This window comes from Microcaecilia unicolor, chromosome 14, assembly GCF_901765095.1.
Source record: "Microcaecilia unicolor chromosome 14, aMicUni1.1, whole genome shotgun sequence".
NCBI lineage: Eukaryota > Metazoa > Chordata > Amphibia > Gymnophiona > Siphonopidae > Microcaecilia > Microcaecilia unicolor.
The window spans coordinates 36232572-36250916 of NC_044044.1; the positions used below are offsets into that span (position 1 = coordinate 36232572).

General features: G+C 45.4%; 1 protein-coding gene across 3 annotated transcripts in view; it reads left to right on the forward strand.

Annotated features, from left to right (window-relative positions):
- The window catches only part of DENND4B (DENN domain containing 4B), a 62353-nt gene that overhangs the window by 9642 nt on the left and 34366 nt on the right, over window positions 1-18345 (forward strand). For all 3 annotated transcript variants that reach the window (XM_030187083.1, XM_030187081.1, XM_030187082.1), the window contains 11 exons: window positions 3577-3901; window positions 4551-4803; window positions 4920-4989; window positions 5293-5462; window positions 7238-7479; window positions 7824-7890; window positions 7981-8039; window positions 9233-9377; window positions 10181-10356; window positions 17574-17674; window positions 17830-18045. In XM_030187083.1, coding sequence (XP_030042943.1) covers window positions 3606-3901; window positions 4551-4803; window positions 4920-4989; window positions 5293-5462; window positions 7238-7479; window positions 7824-7890; window positions 7981-8039; window positions 9233-9377; window positions 10181-10356; window positions 17574-17674; window positions 17830-18045 — 1795 coding nt within the window. In that variant the 5' untranslated portion in view covers window positions 3577-3605. The remainder of the gene's footprint in view (window positions 1-3576; window positions 3902-4550; window positions 4804-4919; window positions 4990-5292; window positions 5463-7237; window positions 7480-7823; window positions 7891-7980; window positions 8040-9232; window positions 9378-10180; window positions 10357-17573; window positions 17675-17829; window positions 18046-18345) is intronic.

Genomic DNA, 18345 nt, shown 5'->3' on the forward strand with positions numbered 1-18345 from the left:
TCTTTGCTTACTGCCCAAGGGAGACAGGGCTCTCCATTATTGTGTCCTTAGATCCTTCCTTTAATGATGGACTTGTCATAGGATTCAACAGTGGAAGATGGACAGCCTCCAAGAATCTCTGCCAGCTGGAGAAGGGCTTTCAGATTACTGGGGTGGGCTGTCCATATACATCAGTTCCTCCCTCCCCCTTTCACGTCTTCTCTCCTCTGCAAGGAGGGTGGGGACTTGATGCTCAACTTGAAGAATCTCTCTCTTTTGGAGTTGCCCATGGGAGAAAACAGCTTACCCCTACCAGACCCTATGCTGTGACCACCTCTGAACGGGCTCTTTCTCTCTCTTTTTTTTTTTTTTTAATGAAACAGAACAGTGCAAAAACAACATAACCGTTATCCATAGAAATAAGTGAAACCTCCACCCCTAATCAAAACATCACTTCGTAAATCCTCATATTCATTGTCCCCTTAGACCCCCCCCCCTACACACACACAATCTTGCCCTTTCTCTTGTGCTGGTAGACCTGAACCAACCCTACCCACCACACTCTTACCCCCTACTGTCCTGTAGAAAAAGCAGGTCAAAACACTTTGTCCAGGCACCTTGCTTGCTATGAAAATTGGGCAATCAAAGGGAAACCTAATAAGCACTGCCATGAAGTCCCATGGTTCTGGCACAGAAGTCCTGTACCAAAGGACAGGTACCCTACTGTCGAGCATTAGGTCAGTCCCGGGAGCAGCTTGACGTCACAGCACCATGGACACTTATCAGGACTGTTAGCATCATTGCCTTCGCCTGTGGTCAGCAGTTTTTGTGCAGATGGGCAGCCCTGAACGGCTCCTGATTCAACACCAAGATCTAAAGCTAAGCTGAGCCTTCCTCGTCCTGCAGCTTGACCGAGCACTTTGGCTTGTAGAACTATTTTAGGTAAAGGTGGTTAATGTCTGTTTGAAAGGACTCAATTTATATAGTGGTTCCAAGCTGTCAATCTAAAGCAGTATTTCCCAAGTCCTGTCCTGGAGTTCAAGTGCTGTACAAGGCTAAATGAAATAAAACAGTAAGATTTCAAACATTACCTGCATCACATTGGGCTTAGCTTTATATCAGCATTCATCCACCAAAGACTCCTGAGGAAGGCCCTTGCAGGTCGAAACACGACTCCTGTTAAGTCCTGGATGTTTAATAAAGTGTTAGTTTGAACATTATCTGCTGCCTTTTCTCTTGTGACTGTTTTGTTTGTGTGACTAAAGGGTTTCTGTTCTTCTATTGCCTTGCCATTTTTGAACAGCATCCATTCCTGATATAAATTTTTGACCTTTGCAGCTGTTCCTCTGTTTTTATTCTCCTTTCTTTCTTTGCCCCTCTATTTCCTACTCCTCTCCATCATGTAGTTAGCAGCTTCCTGTCCTCTCCCCCTTCCTATCTGTGGCCCAGCATCTCATTATCTTTTCTCTCATGGCCTAGTATTTCTACATCTCCTCTCCCTTTCTACTATTACTTATCATTTCTATAGCCGCTACAAGGCATATGCAGCGCTGTACACCATACATGAAAAGACAGTCCCTGCTCAAGGGCTCACAATCTAAATAGGACAGGCAAACAGACAGAACAACTAAGAGGTAAGGTAATTAAAGATTTGGGATAAAAGGGTACAGGGCAAGTGAGTAGTAGTTAGGAGTCAAAGCAGTGTTAAAGAGGTGGGCTTTTAGCCTGGACTTGAAAAACGGCCAAAGACGGGGCTAGATGTACAGGCTCGGGAAGTCTATTCCAGGCGTGAGGTGCAGCGAGATAAAAGAAACAGAGTCTGGAATTAGCAGTAGAGGAGAAGGGGACAGATGAGAGAGATTTATCCACAGAATGGAGTACCTGAGGGGGGGCTTAGGGAGAGACAAGAGTGGAGAGGTACTGGGGAGCAGTAGAGTGAATGCACTTATAGGTCAGTAAGAGAAGTTTGAATTGAATGCCAAAACGGATAGGGAGCCAGAGAAGTGACTTGAGGAGAGAGCTAATGTGACCATAGAGACTTTGGCGGAAAATGAGTTGTGCAGCAGAGTTTTGGACTGATTGAAGAGGAGAGAGATGGCTAAGTGGGAGGCCGGTGAGAAGCAGGTTGGAATAATCTAGGTGAGAGGTGATAAGAGTGTGGATGAGGGTTCTGGTTGAGTGCTCAGAGAGGCAGGGATGGATTTTGCTGATGTTATAGAGAAAAAACGACAGGTTTTGGCAATCTGCTAAATGTGAGCAGAGAAGGAGAGAGAGAGGAGTCGAAGATGACCCCAAGGTTACGAGCTGAGGAGACAGAATGAGAGTGCCATCCACCAAAATAGAGAAAGGGGGGAGAGGGGAGGTAGGTTTAGGGGGAAAGATGAGAAGCTCAGTTTTGGCCATGTTAAGTTTCAGATGACATTGAGACATCCATGCAGCGATATCAGATAGGCAGGCTGATACATTGGTCTGGATGCTGGTTGAGATTTCGGGGGGTAGAGAGGTCACCAGCGTAGAGATGGTATTGAAAGCCATGGGAATGATCAGAGAGCCAAGGGAAGAAGTGTAGATGGAGAACAGGAGAGGACTGAGAACAGACCCTTGAGGTACACCGATAGGTATGGGATAGAAGTGGAAGAGGATCCACCAGAGTGTACACTAAAGGTGCGAGGTAGGATGAGAACCAGGAAAGAACAGAGCCCTGGAATCCAAGTGAAGACAACGTATCAAGGAGTAAACTGTGATCAACAGTGTCAAAAGTGGTGGATAGATCGAGAAGGATGATATTGTGGTCCAGCATTTCTGTCTCTTTTTTTCTTACCCTCTCTCCTCCCTAACTCCAACTTCTCATCACTGTTTCTTCCCATTATAGTCTGGCTGCTTCCTGTCCTTACCTCCTCCCTTCCTACCTTGCCATTGCCACTCTGCTGCTGCTGCTGCTGCCACCACCACCACCACCACCTCAAATGGAAAAAGCAGCATGGAGCCTTTAAATCCATCTGTGTGCTGCAGGTCTGATGCATCCTCACCCCTTCATAACAAGATGAAAATGTGTGGGACCTGCAGCTAGTAATGGGCTTAAAGGCCCTGTGTTACCATTTCCCTTTTCTGGCATGCATCTTTAGCTTGTCTGTTGCTCACCACCCGCTGCCTGACTAAAGCTGGGCCCTGGTGGCTCACTTTTTCCACAGTGCCATTCCGTGCAAGTGCACAGTTTATACAGTGGGTTGTGCTGGCCCAGAGTTAGTGAGTTATGCTTGAAGTTACTCACCGTGGCAGGTGGGGAGGAGCTAAAAGCTCAAAGGGGCAGGAGAAAAATCGGGTGGGTTAAAAAATAATGAAGCAGTCATTGATCTGTACGTAAGACAAAAAAGCCCAGGTAGAAAGCCAGTAATTGGTTCCAGCTGGGATATTGCCTTAGCACTTTAAACTGGATTAACTGGGCAGACTGCAAAATGATACAGAATGTGAATAGTCAGAAATATTCTACTTTCATGCGTAGTAGACGGGATGTATCCATTTCGCATCCTAAGTGAACGAAAGCCCCTAGCCTTGAGAGTCAGTGGTTTAAATCTGTATCTTAATTTCATTTTCCAGCATTGACAGATGCTTGAAGCTGCTTAGCCATGACTGAAGAGAACCCACCACAGCTTGTGGAGTATTTTGTAGTGGCGGGATTGACCGACAAGTCAAAGCTCTTAGAAGATGAGAGTCACCAGTGCATAGCACGTCCTACAGAGCCCATCACTGACGTGGCAGTCATCGTCCGGTCCCTGGGAGAGGACGTGCCCGAAGGCTTCACATGTATAGAAAACACTCCGACGGGGCATGTTGCAGACCTCAGTGCTGGTATTCTGAGCACCTCCCAAAAGTACCTATGCTACAGGCGAGGACGGGACAAGCCTCCGATCATCGAACTGGGGTAGGAAAAGCAGGGGTTTATGGGGGAGTAGAGTTATGAGGGTACTGAGGATAGATGTATAACTGGATACTTGGGGGTGATATAGCGGCCCATTATGAAGTATCAGGGTTAAGTGGGGAGCGAGATATTAGAGGGTGATGGGGAAGTGGGAAACATACTGGGAGTATCCGGAGGGGGTAGATGGGGAAATGAGATACTCTGTAATGGGAACGTGGGAAATGATATTGGGATGGGGAGAAGAATGCTAGGTATAATACATTGAAAAGCTAATACATGAGAAGCTGCCTGAGGAGTCGGATACCAGGTGTAAAGCAGTGGTGGGGATGTAGAGAGATACCATCTGTGAACAAGTGGTGCTATGTTGAAGCTCAAGAAGCAGCTTTTTTCTATCACTGGGTATCTCACATTGTTTACAGATTTCACACAGTTCAAAAGACAGCTGATGGCTTCCTTGTTTTCTAATGTATTCTCGCTTAAAGCTTGATATGACCATTTACTTTAGGGAGTGTTTGGTTGTGGTATTTTTTTTTTCTTTGAAGAATGGTTATGTCCGTATTCTGGGAAATTGAGGGTTATTGATATCTGTGTTGTTTGAATGTTATAGGTGGGATAGAAATTAGATGACTGTTGTTTTGTGTTAAATTTCTAGGGTTTTCTATGAAGGGAAAGATCAACCAAATTTAGAATACCAGATCATTGATACCACCCCCTACAGCCACTCTGCTAATCTGAACTCAGGTGGCCCTGGACACCATCGAACATTCCTGATGTATCGCCGGGCCCCACGGTCCCAGGGCCTGAACACTCCTGGTGTGACAGACATCTGCATCATTATACCCAGCAAGGGGGAGAGCAGCCCCCACACCTTCTGCCGAGTAGATAAAAACCTCAACACAGCCATGGTAAATAGTATGGGGTAGAATTTGCTAATCAGGCCAGCACCGTTTGTCCGCCTGCCTGTTTGATGTGATCTGGAAGAGAGGCACAGCACCTGCTCATCTTCTTTTCTTCCTTGCAGTGGGGTCCAGCCCTGTTTCTCTGCTATAAGAAGTCCATGTCCAAGGCTCACTCACTGGTCTATGAAGCAGGTCTGTGTAACTTGATTTTAACGCATGACTGAGGAGGTTGTGTTTGATTTGGGTCCAGGGACGAGGAAAGGAGGGAGACTTTCCATTCTGCTGGAAATTTTGAATGTAGGAGTCACACAGTGATTGATGCTGCTCGGGGAGATCTGTCCAACCAGACTAATATAGGAGAAATGACTTCCATCGTTTGTAAGACAGATATTGAATTCTGTGTGGCTCTCCCATGTGAACATTATGTGTCATTGTAGCTTCCTTCTGCTCTGCTGACTTTTGCTGTCTCTTGTTTTTCTGGGGATGAAACTGCAGGACTGATCGGACGCTATCCCGTGCAGGACAGGGAGGCCTTCCCCTTGCCAGAGTCTGTTCCGGTGTTTTGCTTACCAATGGGTGCCACCATCGAGAGTTGGCCTCTGAATACCAAATACCAGCTACCTGTCTTCTCGACATTTGTTCTTACTGGAGCTTTGGGGGACAAGGTAAGAACCTAGTGATCAGTGACTTCAGCCACTTGTATTTTTTTAAACTTTTTATTAAGATGTTCAAGATACACATAAAGCAGTTGATGGATGCACATTGTTCAATGCATCTACCCTGCATTTCAGAGTTAACATGCCAAATTAACATTGGAATAACAATTCCCAATTCCCACCCCCCACCCCAGCCCCTCTACTCCCACCCTTCCCCCTACAGACTGTTTCCCTCCCTCCCTCTCACCCCCTCACCCAGCTTATCCGCAGCACTGTATAAGTCCACCAACCAAGGCCTGTAAGCATTAACTTTAAAGAGTATTTTGCCAATGCTGGAAATGCCACTACCTGTTTTCAAAGGGTCCCAATTTGTATTTTTGTAACACTGTCATTTTCTGCATGCTATACCCATTTTCTTTCTGTGGTTGCCTGTGCATAGTTCTGCTAGTTGACAGTTTGTGCGTCATTTCTATGAGAAGGGAGGGATGTTTACCTTATTATTCCTTCTGCTTTATATGAGAAATACCTGACAGACCAAGGAGCATAATGTCCTGTGTGGAAGTTCGTACTCTCTATCTCCACGTGCTGGTAGATGGTCATAACCCACAAGGCTCTGGATTCATATGTTGTGACTAAAGGGAAGAATTTAAGATGTAATTTTTCCATAGGCTTTCAATTCCTGCACTACCCACCTAGGAATTTCCGTGGCCTAGACAGAGTGAGGAAAATGTCATCTGCAAAGAGACTGATCTTTGTTCCTTACCAAGGACCCACAGTCCCCCAATCTGTGCTTGCTCGATCGCTTTCTGTTCAATCACCAAAGAGAAGGGGATGAGAGGGGACAGCCCTGTCTCCTGCTCCCTGTGAAGCTCAAAATCCTCCAGGCTGGATATGCCGTCCTTCTTTAACAGTTCCCAGGCCTGCCTGCACAATTCTGAACTTTTATTCACAACCATTCGCAGTTATCATAAGCCCAAAAGGAAAAGTCTGCTTTCATTTAGCTTGGCCCATAGCCCTCATGGCCTCCTGGAAAGCCCACCTTGTCTACAAAGTAATGTAGGCCAGATCTTGAAACACTTCAATATCTTTTTCTCCCTTCAGTGTAGTCTTCCCAGTTCTCTGGCTCTGCACAGACTCTGAAAACACACCAGTGTCTCTTTGGACGGTTCTTTATGTCCCTCTCCCTCAAGAGCCCAGCGATTAGATCATTCGGACCATCCCCAGCATATCTTTATACTCTGGACTTTCCGGCACCCACCGAAGCTGAACAGTGTCGGTGGGTGTGTTCTTCCAGGTCCTCGATTTTAAAGTTTATCAGGTCTCGCATCCTCCTGTTTTAGTATCTGCAATGGAGTTCTTACAGCCATTAAGCCTAGCTTCCATGGTGTCAGTGTGCCCTGCCATATCTGCAAGATACGTCTTGATCTCTTGCACTTTGCCCTGGGTTTGGATCCTTACTGAAGAAATCTCATCCTTATTTCTCCCATCCACCTGTGTTAGTTCAGGTGAAGTCAACTGGTTCTGCCTCTGTTACCGCCTACTCAACGGGGTGTTTTGCTCTGTTTAGCCCATGCTGGAGGATTTTTGCTGTGACTCATGACGGAGCACCTATGTTTCCCCAGTGACATCACTTCCTCTAGCTGCTTGTAGAGATCCTTCGCTCGTCCTTGGAATGTGGGTGAATTGTGGACCCCCAGATCAGTTCCTCTCCATTTTCCCCCATGCTCCCTCTGTGTTTGTGTGGGTACTGCATGTGCTTCTCTCTGTTGTTTTTTTTTTTGCAGGTGTATGGAGCTGCTATCCAGTTCTATGAATCGTACCCACGGGAGCAACTGACTGAGAAACAGTGCCTACGTCTGGGGCTGCTCAGTGTGGTGGACAGACACCCCATCACCAGCAAGTCTGTGCACACAAAGAAAAGCATCTGCGTCCTTTCTCACTGGCCGTTTTTTGATGTGTTCCAGAAGTTCCTGACCTTCATCTATCGCTATTCAATCTCTGGACCCCATGTACTGCCTGTGGAAAAGTGAGTGTCAGAGAGGGCAGGGGATGCATTGAGAAATGGAGGGACAGACAAAAGGATGAGGGGGAAGGAGTGAGAAACGCACAGCATTAGAGAGACTGAAACACCTCTAACCACTTTCTTTTCCTCTCGTTGGGACATGTCCTAGTGCCTAGCACAGAACAACAGAGGAACAGGAAGAGTTGTGAATATTGTCACCACTGGCCCTGATCTGGAATAGAGAAGGGACATACTCATTAGACACACGCTGCTACCAAGTCTCCTTGTTCATGTTTATGGCAGACAAAAGATGAACAGGCTGCTTACAGACATAAGAATTAGACCTTTTCTTTCCCTTCTGCTTACAGACACATCTCGCATTTCATGCACAGTGTTCCCTTCCCTTCACCGCAGAGACCTCGAATCTTGGTGCAGGTGAGTAGCTGCCTAGACCTGCTCTCCGCTAGCCTCATTCCACCTGCAAAGTGTTGAATTTTAAGTTTTGTTACCCTCTTTGCCTTTCAGATGTCGCCATATGATAATCTGCTCTTGTGCCAGCCGGTCTCCTCCCCACTGCCTCTCAGGTAGGAAGCATACCTCAGGAACTTGGGGTGAGGGGGGGAGTAGAAGTGTGTGTGGGATGAGGGACTGGGGGTGAGGGGGGAGTAGAAGTGTGTGGATGAGGGAAGGGTACCTCAGGAATTGGGGGTGAGGGGGGGTAGTAGAAGTGTGTGTGGAATGATGGAAGGGTACCTCAGGAAACGGGGGTGAGTGGGGAGTAGAAGAAGTGTATGTGGATGAGGGAAGGATACCTCAGGAACTGGGGGTGAGGGGGGAGTAGAAGCGTGTGTGGATGAGGGAAGGGTACCTCAGGAACTTGGGGGAGGTGGGAGCAACACATAAATGAAGAGAAATCCAGCAGCTGATGAAGAAATAGTGACTGAGACGGGCACATCCCTTCTGAGTTCATCTTTCTGGGCTCACTTGGTTCTGTAGTACTCATGCTGCAGTGCTGGCATCTCCAGGCTCTTGACTCTCTCTTCTCTAGCAGTCACGCTCTGGCGCTGACATCTGCAGGCTCTTGACTCTCTCTTCTCTAGCAGTCACGCTCTGGCGCTGACATCTGCAGGCTCCTGACTCTCTCTTCTCTAGCAGTCACGCTCTGGCGCTGACATCTGCAGGCTCCTGACTCTCTCTTCTCTAGCAGTCACGCTCTGGCGCTGACATCTGCAGGCTCCTGACTCTCTCTTCTCTAGCAGTCACGCTCTGGCGCTGACATCTGCAGGCTCCTGACTCTCTCTTCTCTAGCAGTCACGCTCTGGCGCTGACATCTGCAGGCTCCTGACTCTTCTCTAGCAGTCACGCTCTGGCGCTGACATCTGCAGGCTCCTGACTCTCTCTTCTCTAGCAGTCACGCTCTGGCGCTGACATCTGCAGGCTCCTGACTCTCTCTTCTCTAGCAGTCACGCTCTGGCGCTGACATCTGCAGGCTCCTGACTCTCTCTTCTCTAGCAGTCACGCTCTGGCGCTGACATCTGCAGGCTCCTGACTCTCTCTTCTCTAGCAGTCACGCTCTGGCGCTGACATCTGCAGGCTCTTGACTCTCTCTTCTCTAGCAGTCACGCTCTGGCGCTGACATCTGCAGGCTCTTGACTCTCTCTTCTCTAGCAGTCACGCTCTGGCGCTGACATCTGCAGGCTCCTGACTCTCTCTTCTCTAGCAGTCACGCTCTGGCGCTGACATCTCCAGGCTCCTGACTCTCTCTTCTCTGTTCCAGTGGAGCCAGCTTTGTCACCCTGCTGCAGAACCTGGGTGCTGAGAACACAGTGACATTGCTGCTGGCAGTTTTGATGGAGCGGAAGCTGCTGATCCATTCCCTGCGACCGGATGTCCTGACGAGTATCTGCGAAGCTCTGGTGTCGGTGAGGTTTCAAGCTGAACAGAACTGTTCTGAAACTGGATCAGTTACTAACTTACTGTCAAGTGACTGTGTACTAAAAATGAGCACTGGATCAGTTTTGCTCGTCTTTGAATGAGGCCAGAGAGCTTGAAAGTGACATAAGAATGAAAAAGAAAATATAACGAGCATAGCAGTAGGAATTCTGCAAATATTAGGAGCAGTTTTGAGAACTATGGTGAAGGTGTCATATCCTTGGATACTTTTTAGTCTTTTTTGCAGTCAGTGTTTAAAAAACGCTGACTGTCACTGATTGAATATTGTCCAGGATTTTGCACCAGTTCTCAAAAGAGAGGGGTGGGGTGGAATTTGCATTTTGATATGTGAACTTTACTGTGAAATATTCATACAGAAAGTGCACTTGTGGGTTGTTGCCTGCTTGAGTCATTTACTTATAGTTACACGTGTAAAGAGGAGGGGAAGTGATTTTCAGACCGAGGGCTTTTTGAAATTCCTCTCGCTCATTTTTCGGAAGAATTTAATACGTTCCCAGGTTTCTTTCTCTCTCTGCTACTGTCTCCTTCCCCCCCCCCCCCCCCCCCCCCCCCCCCCGTTTCTTTCCTTTTCTCCTCGGTCTCTTCCAGCTGCTCTGTTTTGCTACTACTGTTGTCTCTCTCTGGTTTTGGTCAGGCCCATTGACAGAATTGCAGACCCCTGACTAGACTCTAAGCCTGTAAACTGCACTCCTTAAGGGTTGAAAAGCAGAAAATTGTGTGCTGAAAGATTTGCTCAGCGTTACTCATCTGCACATGTGGTTTGCTTTTGTAGGTTATCTTCCCCTTGCAGTGGCAATGCCCGTACATTCCCCTGTGCCCGCTCACGCTTGCCGATGTACTGTCTGCCCCAGTTCCTTTCATTGTGGGCATTCACTCCAGTTACTTTGATCTTCATGACCCCCCACAAGATGTGCTCTGTGTCGACTTGGATACCAACACCGTCTTTCAGTAAGTTCACTGGCATTTGGGCCCTGGTGGCACAAATACAGTCGCTGTTCACAGTCTTATCAATAGTTTATTCAGTAGTAGAAATACAAACATAGCAAGATTGAAATATAGGAATATGGATGGTAATTTGCTCTCCTTCATGCAAGGAATGAACTAAATAATTTTTTGGCCTAGCTTATTTGCTTGCAAGTGTGTTAGAGGTGGAGTAGTGACGGTTACTATGACCAGCTACTGCCTGGGTGATATGAGTTGTGGTGTCTCTGTAGGCTGGGCGTCACTTTGTTATATAAGAAGATGAGTTGTCATGCTGAGTCAGACCAATGGTCTGTGGAGGCCAGCATCCTGCATATAAGAAATGTTTTGATGTGTCACATAAAGGAAACATTTGGTTTTACCTGCTAATTTTCTTTCCTTGAATCCAAGACCAGTGCAGAACACATGGATTTTGTCTGTCATCTTAACAGATGGAGAGAGAAAGCTGCAAGTTGTGAACTCTGCCCTATGAGAAGCACCATGCAACATTGGGTCTCCAGTATTCCTGTAACAAAGCAAACGCAGACATTACCTACCTCCCAACATTTCTACGGGAGGAGAGAGTTGAGTCCTTGATCAAAAGGTACATGCACCTAGAAATCTGAGGCCGCCTCCTCTCCTTCCAGATATGTAATCAAGTAGCAATATACTGATTGCCCAGAATAGTCAGGCAGTAAGGTTCAAGGGCAGGCTGTAAGACAAAATAGGTCGGTCACAAGTACTGGTTCCTACCTGAAAAGGTCCTTCGCCTGTAATCAAATCTTATTCTCAAACATTGGACGTGTGGGCTAATCTGGTGCCACCAGAATGACCATCTCCGGCTGCAGCCACTTTCTGTAGCACCTAGCCCAGAAGAGGCCATGGGGGAAAGATATACAACAGTCCTCACTGAGGCTGCTTCTGCCAGAGGGTATCCAACCCCACTGCTGATTCAGCTCCATTAGACCCATCATTTGGGGTCTCCCAGCAACTCTGTACCTTGGCAAAGGAGTCTTCCAACAGCATCCATTCCCCTGGGTCTAGAGCATGCTTCCTTAAGATATCCATATGAACGTTCTGGGAACCTGCAGTGTGTGCTGCTGACAGTACCGGAAGGTGGTTCTCGAATCAGGATATCAACATGGAGACCTCTCTTCTATCGCTAGGCTTTTCGTTCTACCTTTGTTGAAATATGCCTCTACTGTGTTGCTTGCAAAACATCCTGACTGCTTTGTTGCAAGCCACCTTCTAAAAGCCTTTCAGTGCTTTCCATATGGCTCACGTTTTCAAGTTTTAATCGACCAAGACACCTTGGTTGCTGGCCATCTGGCCCAGATAGTTTTGTTCCACAATCAACCATACTTGCATCTCAACCAGTTGGGAACTTCCAGGTCTTTTAGTAGGGTTTTGGACTTGAGCCAGCACTTCATACTGGCACTGTGCTGAGCTGACCAACAGGAGAGAAGTGATAAAAATAAGGGTCTTGTGTTGGTATAAGTCTAGGGAACTAGATTGAGAGTCACTGCCATGGAACCCAACTCTTGCATGTAAATCCAAGGCCAAGGTGCAGCTCCTTGTGACCTTGGGCAAGTCACTTAACCCTCCATTGCCCCAGGTACAAAAACTTAGATTGTGAGCCCTCTACGGACAGACAAAGTACCTGCATATAATGTGTACAACGCTGTGTACATCTACTAGCGCTATAGAAATGATTAGTAGTAGTAGATAGCCCATAAAATGGCTTTTTGGAGTGCCACTGCAGGTTGCAAGATCACACACTGTGGCCTTTCCATATGCTGTGCTCAGTCTAACTGGGAGATGGGTTTAGGAAGGGGAAGGCGGCTCTTTTGGCACTTCTCTCTTGTGTCTGCAATTGCTTCCGATATCTCCAGTCTAGGAACCTACTGCCAGGACACCAGACATCCCTCTGCCCTGGCCACTCAACTGTGTGACTAGTTCTCTAGCTGAGCCCAGGAGCTCTTCCACCAGACCAGTCTGTGACTGCATAGAATGCTCCTCACCCTCTGCTAGAGATGCTGAGAATATTGGAAAGCTGGCAGTGCATGGTGCCTCTTATAGGGCAGAGCTCACAGCTCTCTGCTTCCAACTGCAGACTGACAGGAGAACCCATGTGTTTTGGACTGGTCTGGTGGGTGATAAGGAACATTCCATCGAGACCAGCATCTTCTATATAAGAACATAAGAGGTGATGTGCTTCATCACACCAGTGGTTCATCAAGCCCATCATCCTTCAAGTTTAGTTTTATTTGATAAACTGCATATCAATAAAATATCGAAGCTGTTTTACAAAATTAAAATTGGAACATAATAAGAGGGGAAAGCTTTACAATTTCAATTGATAACCTTTAAGAGTGGACTAACACGGCTACCACACCTCTCAATTTCAATTAAAAAAGGATAAGAGAAAAACAAAGTGCAGACAAATCACATGTTACTGTGAGTGAAGAGGGACCAGGTTCAAACAGGGAGGTTTAGACTAGAGCTGCAGAAAGGCCTGAATGAAAAGATGAGTCTTGAAGACTTTTAAATTCTGAAAAGAGGATTCTGTTCTAGTGTAAAGTAGAAGTGAGTGCCACAGTGAGGGAAAGCAGGAATTCCTAATGTGACAGTGAGAAGGTACAGCTAGCAGGGGTTGATGAGAGGACCGCTGAGCCAGGAGATTAAAAAGAGCTAAAAGTAAACCCAAGTGTAGGACCTGGTGGGTGTGGTTAAGGATCCTGTAAGCTTCAAGAAGCCAGATAAGCAGAGCACAAAAAGTTCTGGTTTTGCTCACATAAGTGGTCCATCGAACTCGGCATCCTGTCGCTCATATTGGCCAACCCGGAAATATCTGCAGATACCAATTGGAAATTAATTCCCAGGGTAACAGGAGGGGATTCCCACAGGTATGTGGCCCTGGCTAATAATTGTTTAATTCAGTGTCATTTAATTTCAGTATTTCTAGTGTGCTCTCAACCTTCCAGTTCTAGGCAGATTACACCATAGTAAGAAACTGGAAGACTTTGCATTCAATTACGGTTAACATTCAGAGTAATCTAAAAGCAGTATAATCGAGCCAAGCATATTATAGTAACAAGTGTATTTAGCAAGCTTTATTTAATAAGAATTTATGAAACAAGCCTTTACCAACCTTGTAAACTTCATGCAGTCTGTTGCCTGCCTAATTTCAGTGGGAACATCGTTCTCTTCTCTCACTACCCACAAAGATATCGGCCTAATTTCAGTGGGAACATCGTTGTCTTCTCTCACTACCCACAAAGATATCGGCCTAATTTCAGTGGGAACATCGTTGTCTTCTCTCACTACCCACAAAGATATCGGCCTAATTTCAGTGGGAACATCGTTCTCTTCTCTCACTACCCACAAAGATATTGGCCTATCCAAGGAGCTCTTAAACTTGAATTGAATTGCTGTTCTACTGGTCTTAGCAGATAAAGGCCCCTTTTTGTTAAGCCACACTAGCTGCTCCCGGTCTGGTAATTCTGATAAAACCCATTCTCTTTGAAAGGGGCTCCATTGGCATTGCCACGAGGGAACTGCTAGCATGGCTTGATCAAAGAGGCCCAAAGTCAGACACCAATTTTATTTATATTTTTTAAATTAAACTTTACTGCAAAAGCAAAACTTATATGTAGTGAAATGCTACAACAAAATCGATGGTTGGACACCAAATTCAACAGATACAGTGGGGGCCATTCCCTGAAATATCTCAAACATAAATGTAATCGTAGGATAAGACATGAAATTGCCCCGTCCTAAGGTCACCATCCTGAAATAAGTTTTGCAGGCAACCTTCTGCAGTACCTGCAAATGTTGTCAGTATCCTAAAGGCGAAACCCAAGAAGCAAATGTCCTCCCGAATATTGTGCAGACCTTTTGATATACTCATCTGTATCGTTAACCTTGATTGTACAGTGTAATGATGTCCCGACTGAAAAATACTTTGAAAGTAACTGGCAGTAGATTTAAGAGAGTCCCTTAGTCAAAGTGGATGAGAGTTACCTTATTGGGCAGACTGGATGGACCGTTCAGATCTTTATCTGCTGTCATTTGCTATGTTACTAATTCCTACTTGGCCATTTTCATCAATGAGTATAATAAAAAGTTGCCAGCATGAGCTCAAATAACTTTAAGGCAGTTTCTGTTCCTTTTATCATTTTTGTCGTCCATCTCTGAACCTTTTCTAATTTCTCTGTATCCTTTTTGAGACCAGAACTGCACACAAGACTCCTAGAGGCACCCCAGACATGTTTTTAGGTTATCCAAAAATATTCATGAGAGAGGTTTGCATGCAGCGGGGGCAGTTCATACAAATATTTCTCATGAATATTTATTGTGGATATCCTTAAAACCTTGACTGGCTGGGGTGCCTCTAGGACCAGGTTTGGGAACCACCACCATAGGGTCATACAGAGGCATAATGATATTCTCTGTTTTATTCTGCATTCCTTTATGAACAATTCTTTGTTGGGATTTTCAACATATTGTCTACATTGACTTTAGGATCCTATATCCAGGTGGTAACTCCTGCACCAATAGTGGGGGTTATTTCTCGCAGTATGCATGATCTTGCACGTCATAGAAACCTAGAAAATGACACATCAAAGGCCTTAGGGCTTATCGAGTTTGCTCATCCCTATCATTTACTATGTCTTCCTCTCCCTTGGAGATCCTACATGTTTGTCCCACACTTTCTTGAATTCAGATTACAGTCTTCATCTCTACTACCTCCACCGGGAGGTCATTCCACACATCCACCATCCCTTTCTGTGAAGAAGTATTTCCTCAGGCTACTTCTGAGTCTATCCCCTTTCTCCTTCATCCTATGCCGCCTCATTCCAGAGCTTCCTTTCAGTTGAAAGAGACTCGTCTCCTGTGTGTTTATTCCACGGAGGTGTTTGAACATCTCTGTCATATCTCCCATCTCTGCTTTTCTTCCAAAGTATACATATCGAAATCTTTGTCCCCATAAGCTTTATGGTGAAGACCACTGACCATTTTAGTAGCTGCCCTCTGGACTGACTCCATCCTGTTTATATCTTTTTGAAGATGCGTCTCCAAAATTGTCCACGATATTCTAATTGAGGTCTCATCAGAGTCTTATACAGAGGCATCATCACCTCCTTTTTCCAACTGGACGTTCCTCTCCCTATGCACCCAAGCATCCTTCTAGCTTTCACCGGTACCTTTTCTATCTGATTGGTCACCTTAAGATCATCACATACGATCACACCCAAGTCCCACTCCTTTCATTCACAAAAGTACTTCACCACCTATATTTATTTACAGAATTTATATCCTGTGTTCTCACATTCTAAGCAGCTCACAAATAACATATATAATAAATAAATTAAAAAATCATTTTACTTACCACAGAGGTTAGACTACCCAATCTGTAGTTCTCAACCTTCTCCTTCCATTTTTGTTGAGAAGGGACCACAGCTACCATTTTTCAATCCTCCTGTACCACTCCTGACTCGAGAGAAGCATTAAAAGGGTCAGATAACTTCTCTGGGTTCCTTTAGTACTCTTGGACGTATGTCATCCAAGCCCATCATTTTGCCTACCTTTGGCTTACCCAGCTTCTCATGAGTACAGTCTTCTAAAAATCATAAGAACAGCCATACTGGGTCAGTCCAATGGTCCATCTAGCCCAGTATCCTACTTTCAACAGTGGCCAATCCAGGTCACAAGTACCTGGCAGAAACCCAATTAGTAGTAACGATCCATGCTACAAATCCCAGGACAAGCAGTGGCTTCCCCATGTCTGTCTCAATAGCAGACTATGGACTTTTCCTCCAGGAACTTCTCCAAATCTTTTTAAAACCCAGATATGCTAATTGCTGTTACCACATCCTTCGGCAACAAGTTCCAGAGCTTAACTATTCTTTGAGTGAAAAAATATTTCCTCCTATTTGTTTTTAAAGTATTTCCATGTAATTTCATTGAGTTTCCCCTGGTCTACCACACATCCATTCTTATTAGCGTTTTTTTTCTGCTATCCTACTTCCAGAACAGAAGTATTTAAGTAATTCCGCTTTACCCTTATCAGCTTCTACATATTCCTCCCCTTCACCTTTGAGCTTCACAATGCCAGTTTTGCACTTCTATCACTAATGTATCTAAAAAATATCTTGTCCCTTCATTTTGCCATGTTGGCTGGGGTTTTTTTTTTTTCTTCCATTTGCATCTTTGCTTTCCTGACTACTTTACCAGCTTCTCTTAGCTTTTCTAGGTATTGTTGCCTGTCTACCTCTTTCTGCGATCTTTTGTTTTTCTTACCTTTTTAAGTTACTAACTTTGAGGACCAAAATGGCCTTCTTTTCCATTTATTTGTTTCCAACAAAAAGGTTTGTTGCCCTTAAAATAGTTCCTTTCAGTTTTGCCCACTCCTTTCCTACTTCTTCCAGATGTTCCCATCCAGTTAACTATTCTTTCAGGTAATCTTCAAAGTCTTGAACCATCAATTTTGAATAAACCCTCTCCATGAGTGTCTTAATATTGAACTACGCTATCTGGTGATCACTGGATGCCAAATGATCACCCTCTATAACATCAGAAACACTCCCCATTTGTAACCATTAAGTCCAGTATGGCCCCATCTCACGAGGGTTCCATCACCAACTGCTACAACAGTTCTTCCTGTAGAGAATCCAGTTTCTCCCTATGCCTAGAATACCCCAGTGAACATCTGGAATATTGAAATCACATATTAGTATCACTTCTCTTTTCACTGCAGTCTTGTGAATGTCTTCAAATAAATCTCTGTCCGTTTCTTGTGAAGGAGGCCTGTATATCTCACCAGTGTAAAATGTCAAGTCTGGCCGGGGCCTCTTGCAGTTCCTCAGCCAGCAAATGTTTTATCAACCTGCACTGGCCGCTGTTGGAGACAGGTGCTGGGCTCTCAGTGGGCCTTGGTCTGACTCAGCATGACTTTTTGAATGTTTTTAGCTCTGAGTAGAAGTTTGCCTTCTACTTCCCCACTTTGGTTCTGTGGTGGTAATGGGCTCTGGCCCATGCTTGTTGAAATTCTGACTCCGTTGCTCTCAGAAGATACCAAGTGAGTTACTGTGAACGTGCTGATATATGTTAATGGGAAGTATGATGTGATTAGTGGAGCCATTCAGTGTATTTGTATACTGATTACAATTTAAAACGGTTTATATTTTGCATTTTGCTTTTAGAAGTGAAGAGAAAAAGATCCCTTCTTTTCGTGCGTTACCTCGTAAGCCTTGTAAAGTACTGCTGAACTCACTGGCAACACTCCATCAGCAGCTGGATGAAAGTGAGTTTAACCCTAACTAATCATTAATGCCTCACTTCTTAGCTCCAGCATCTCCTGCTGGTCTCAGCTCCTCCAAACCCCAGGGTCCTGAGTCAGTTCTTAGCTGTAGTGTCGTGCTCTTACCTGATCCGGTTTTGGCTTTTCTTTTCTTGCAGTGTACAGTAAAACGGTGGAGGATGCCACCTTGGAGTTTCTGCTGAATGATTATGATTTGATCTATGGTCGTCGGAAACAATTAGAGCTGGAAATTCAGGGATTGTTTCTGCGCTTCATGGCTTGCCTTCTGAAGGGATATCGTTCCTACCTGCTTCCCATCACACAGGCCCCCTCTGAGAAGAGCCGAGACTCTAGCAGCCTCTTCTACCTCCAAGGTACAGAGCAAAGCAATCGGATGTTTGGAGGGAGGCCAGTAGGTGATCTTGGTTGTTCTGTTGGTGAATGATTTGCTTAGCCCATGTGGCTGGATATGCATACATTGTAGATTCTGTAGTAGCTTTAGGAGAGAAGAATTTTTGGTGGCTTGGCTGGGTAGATTAGTTCTGTAACCCTTTATGGGTAATTAGGGGTGAGTGGGTGGACAGCTTAGATTTTTGGGGGGTGGATGAGTGCTTGGATGTTGGGAGTGGATGGGTGAATATTTATTTCCAAGATTTATAACCTGCTCTGTCAGG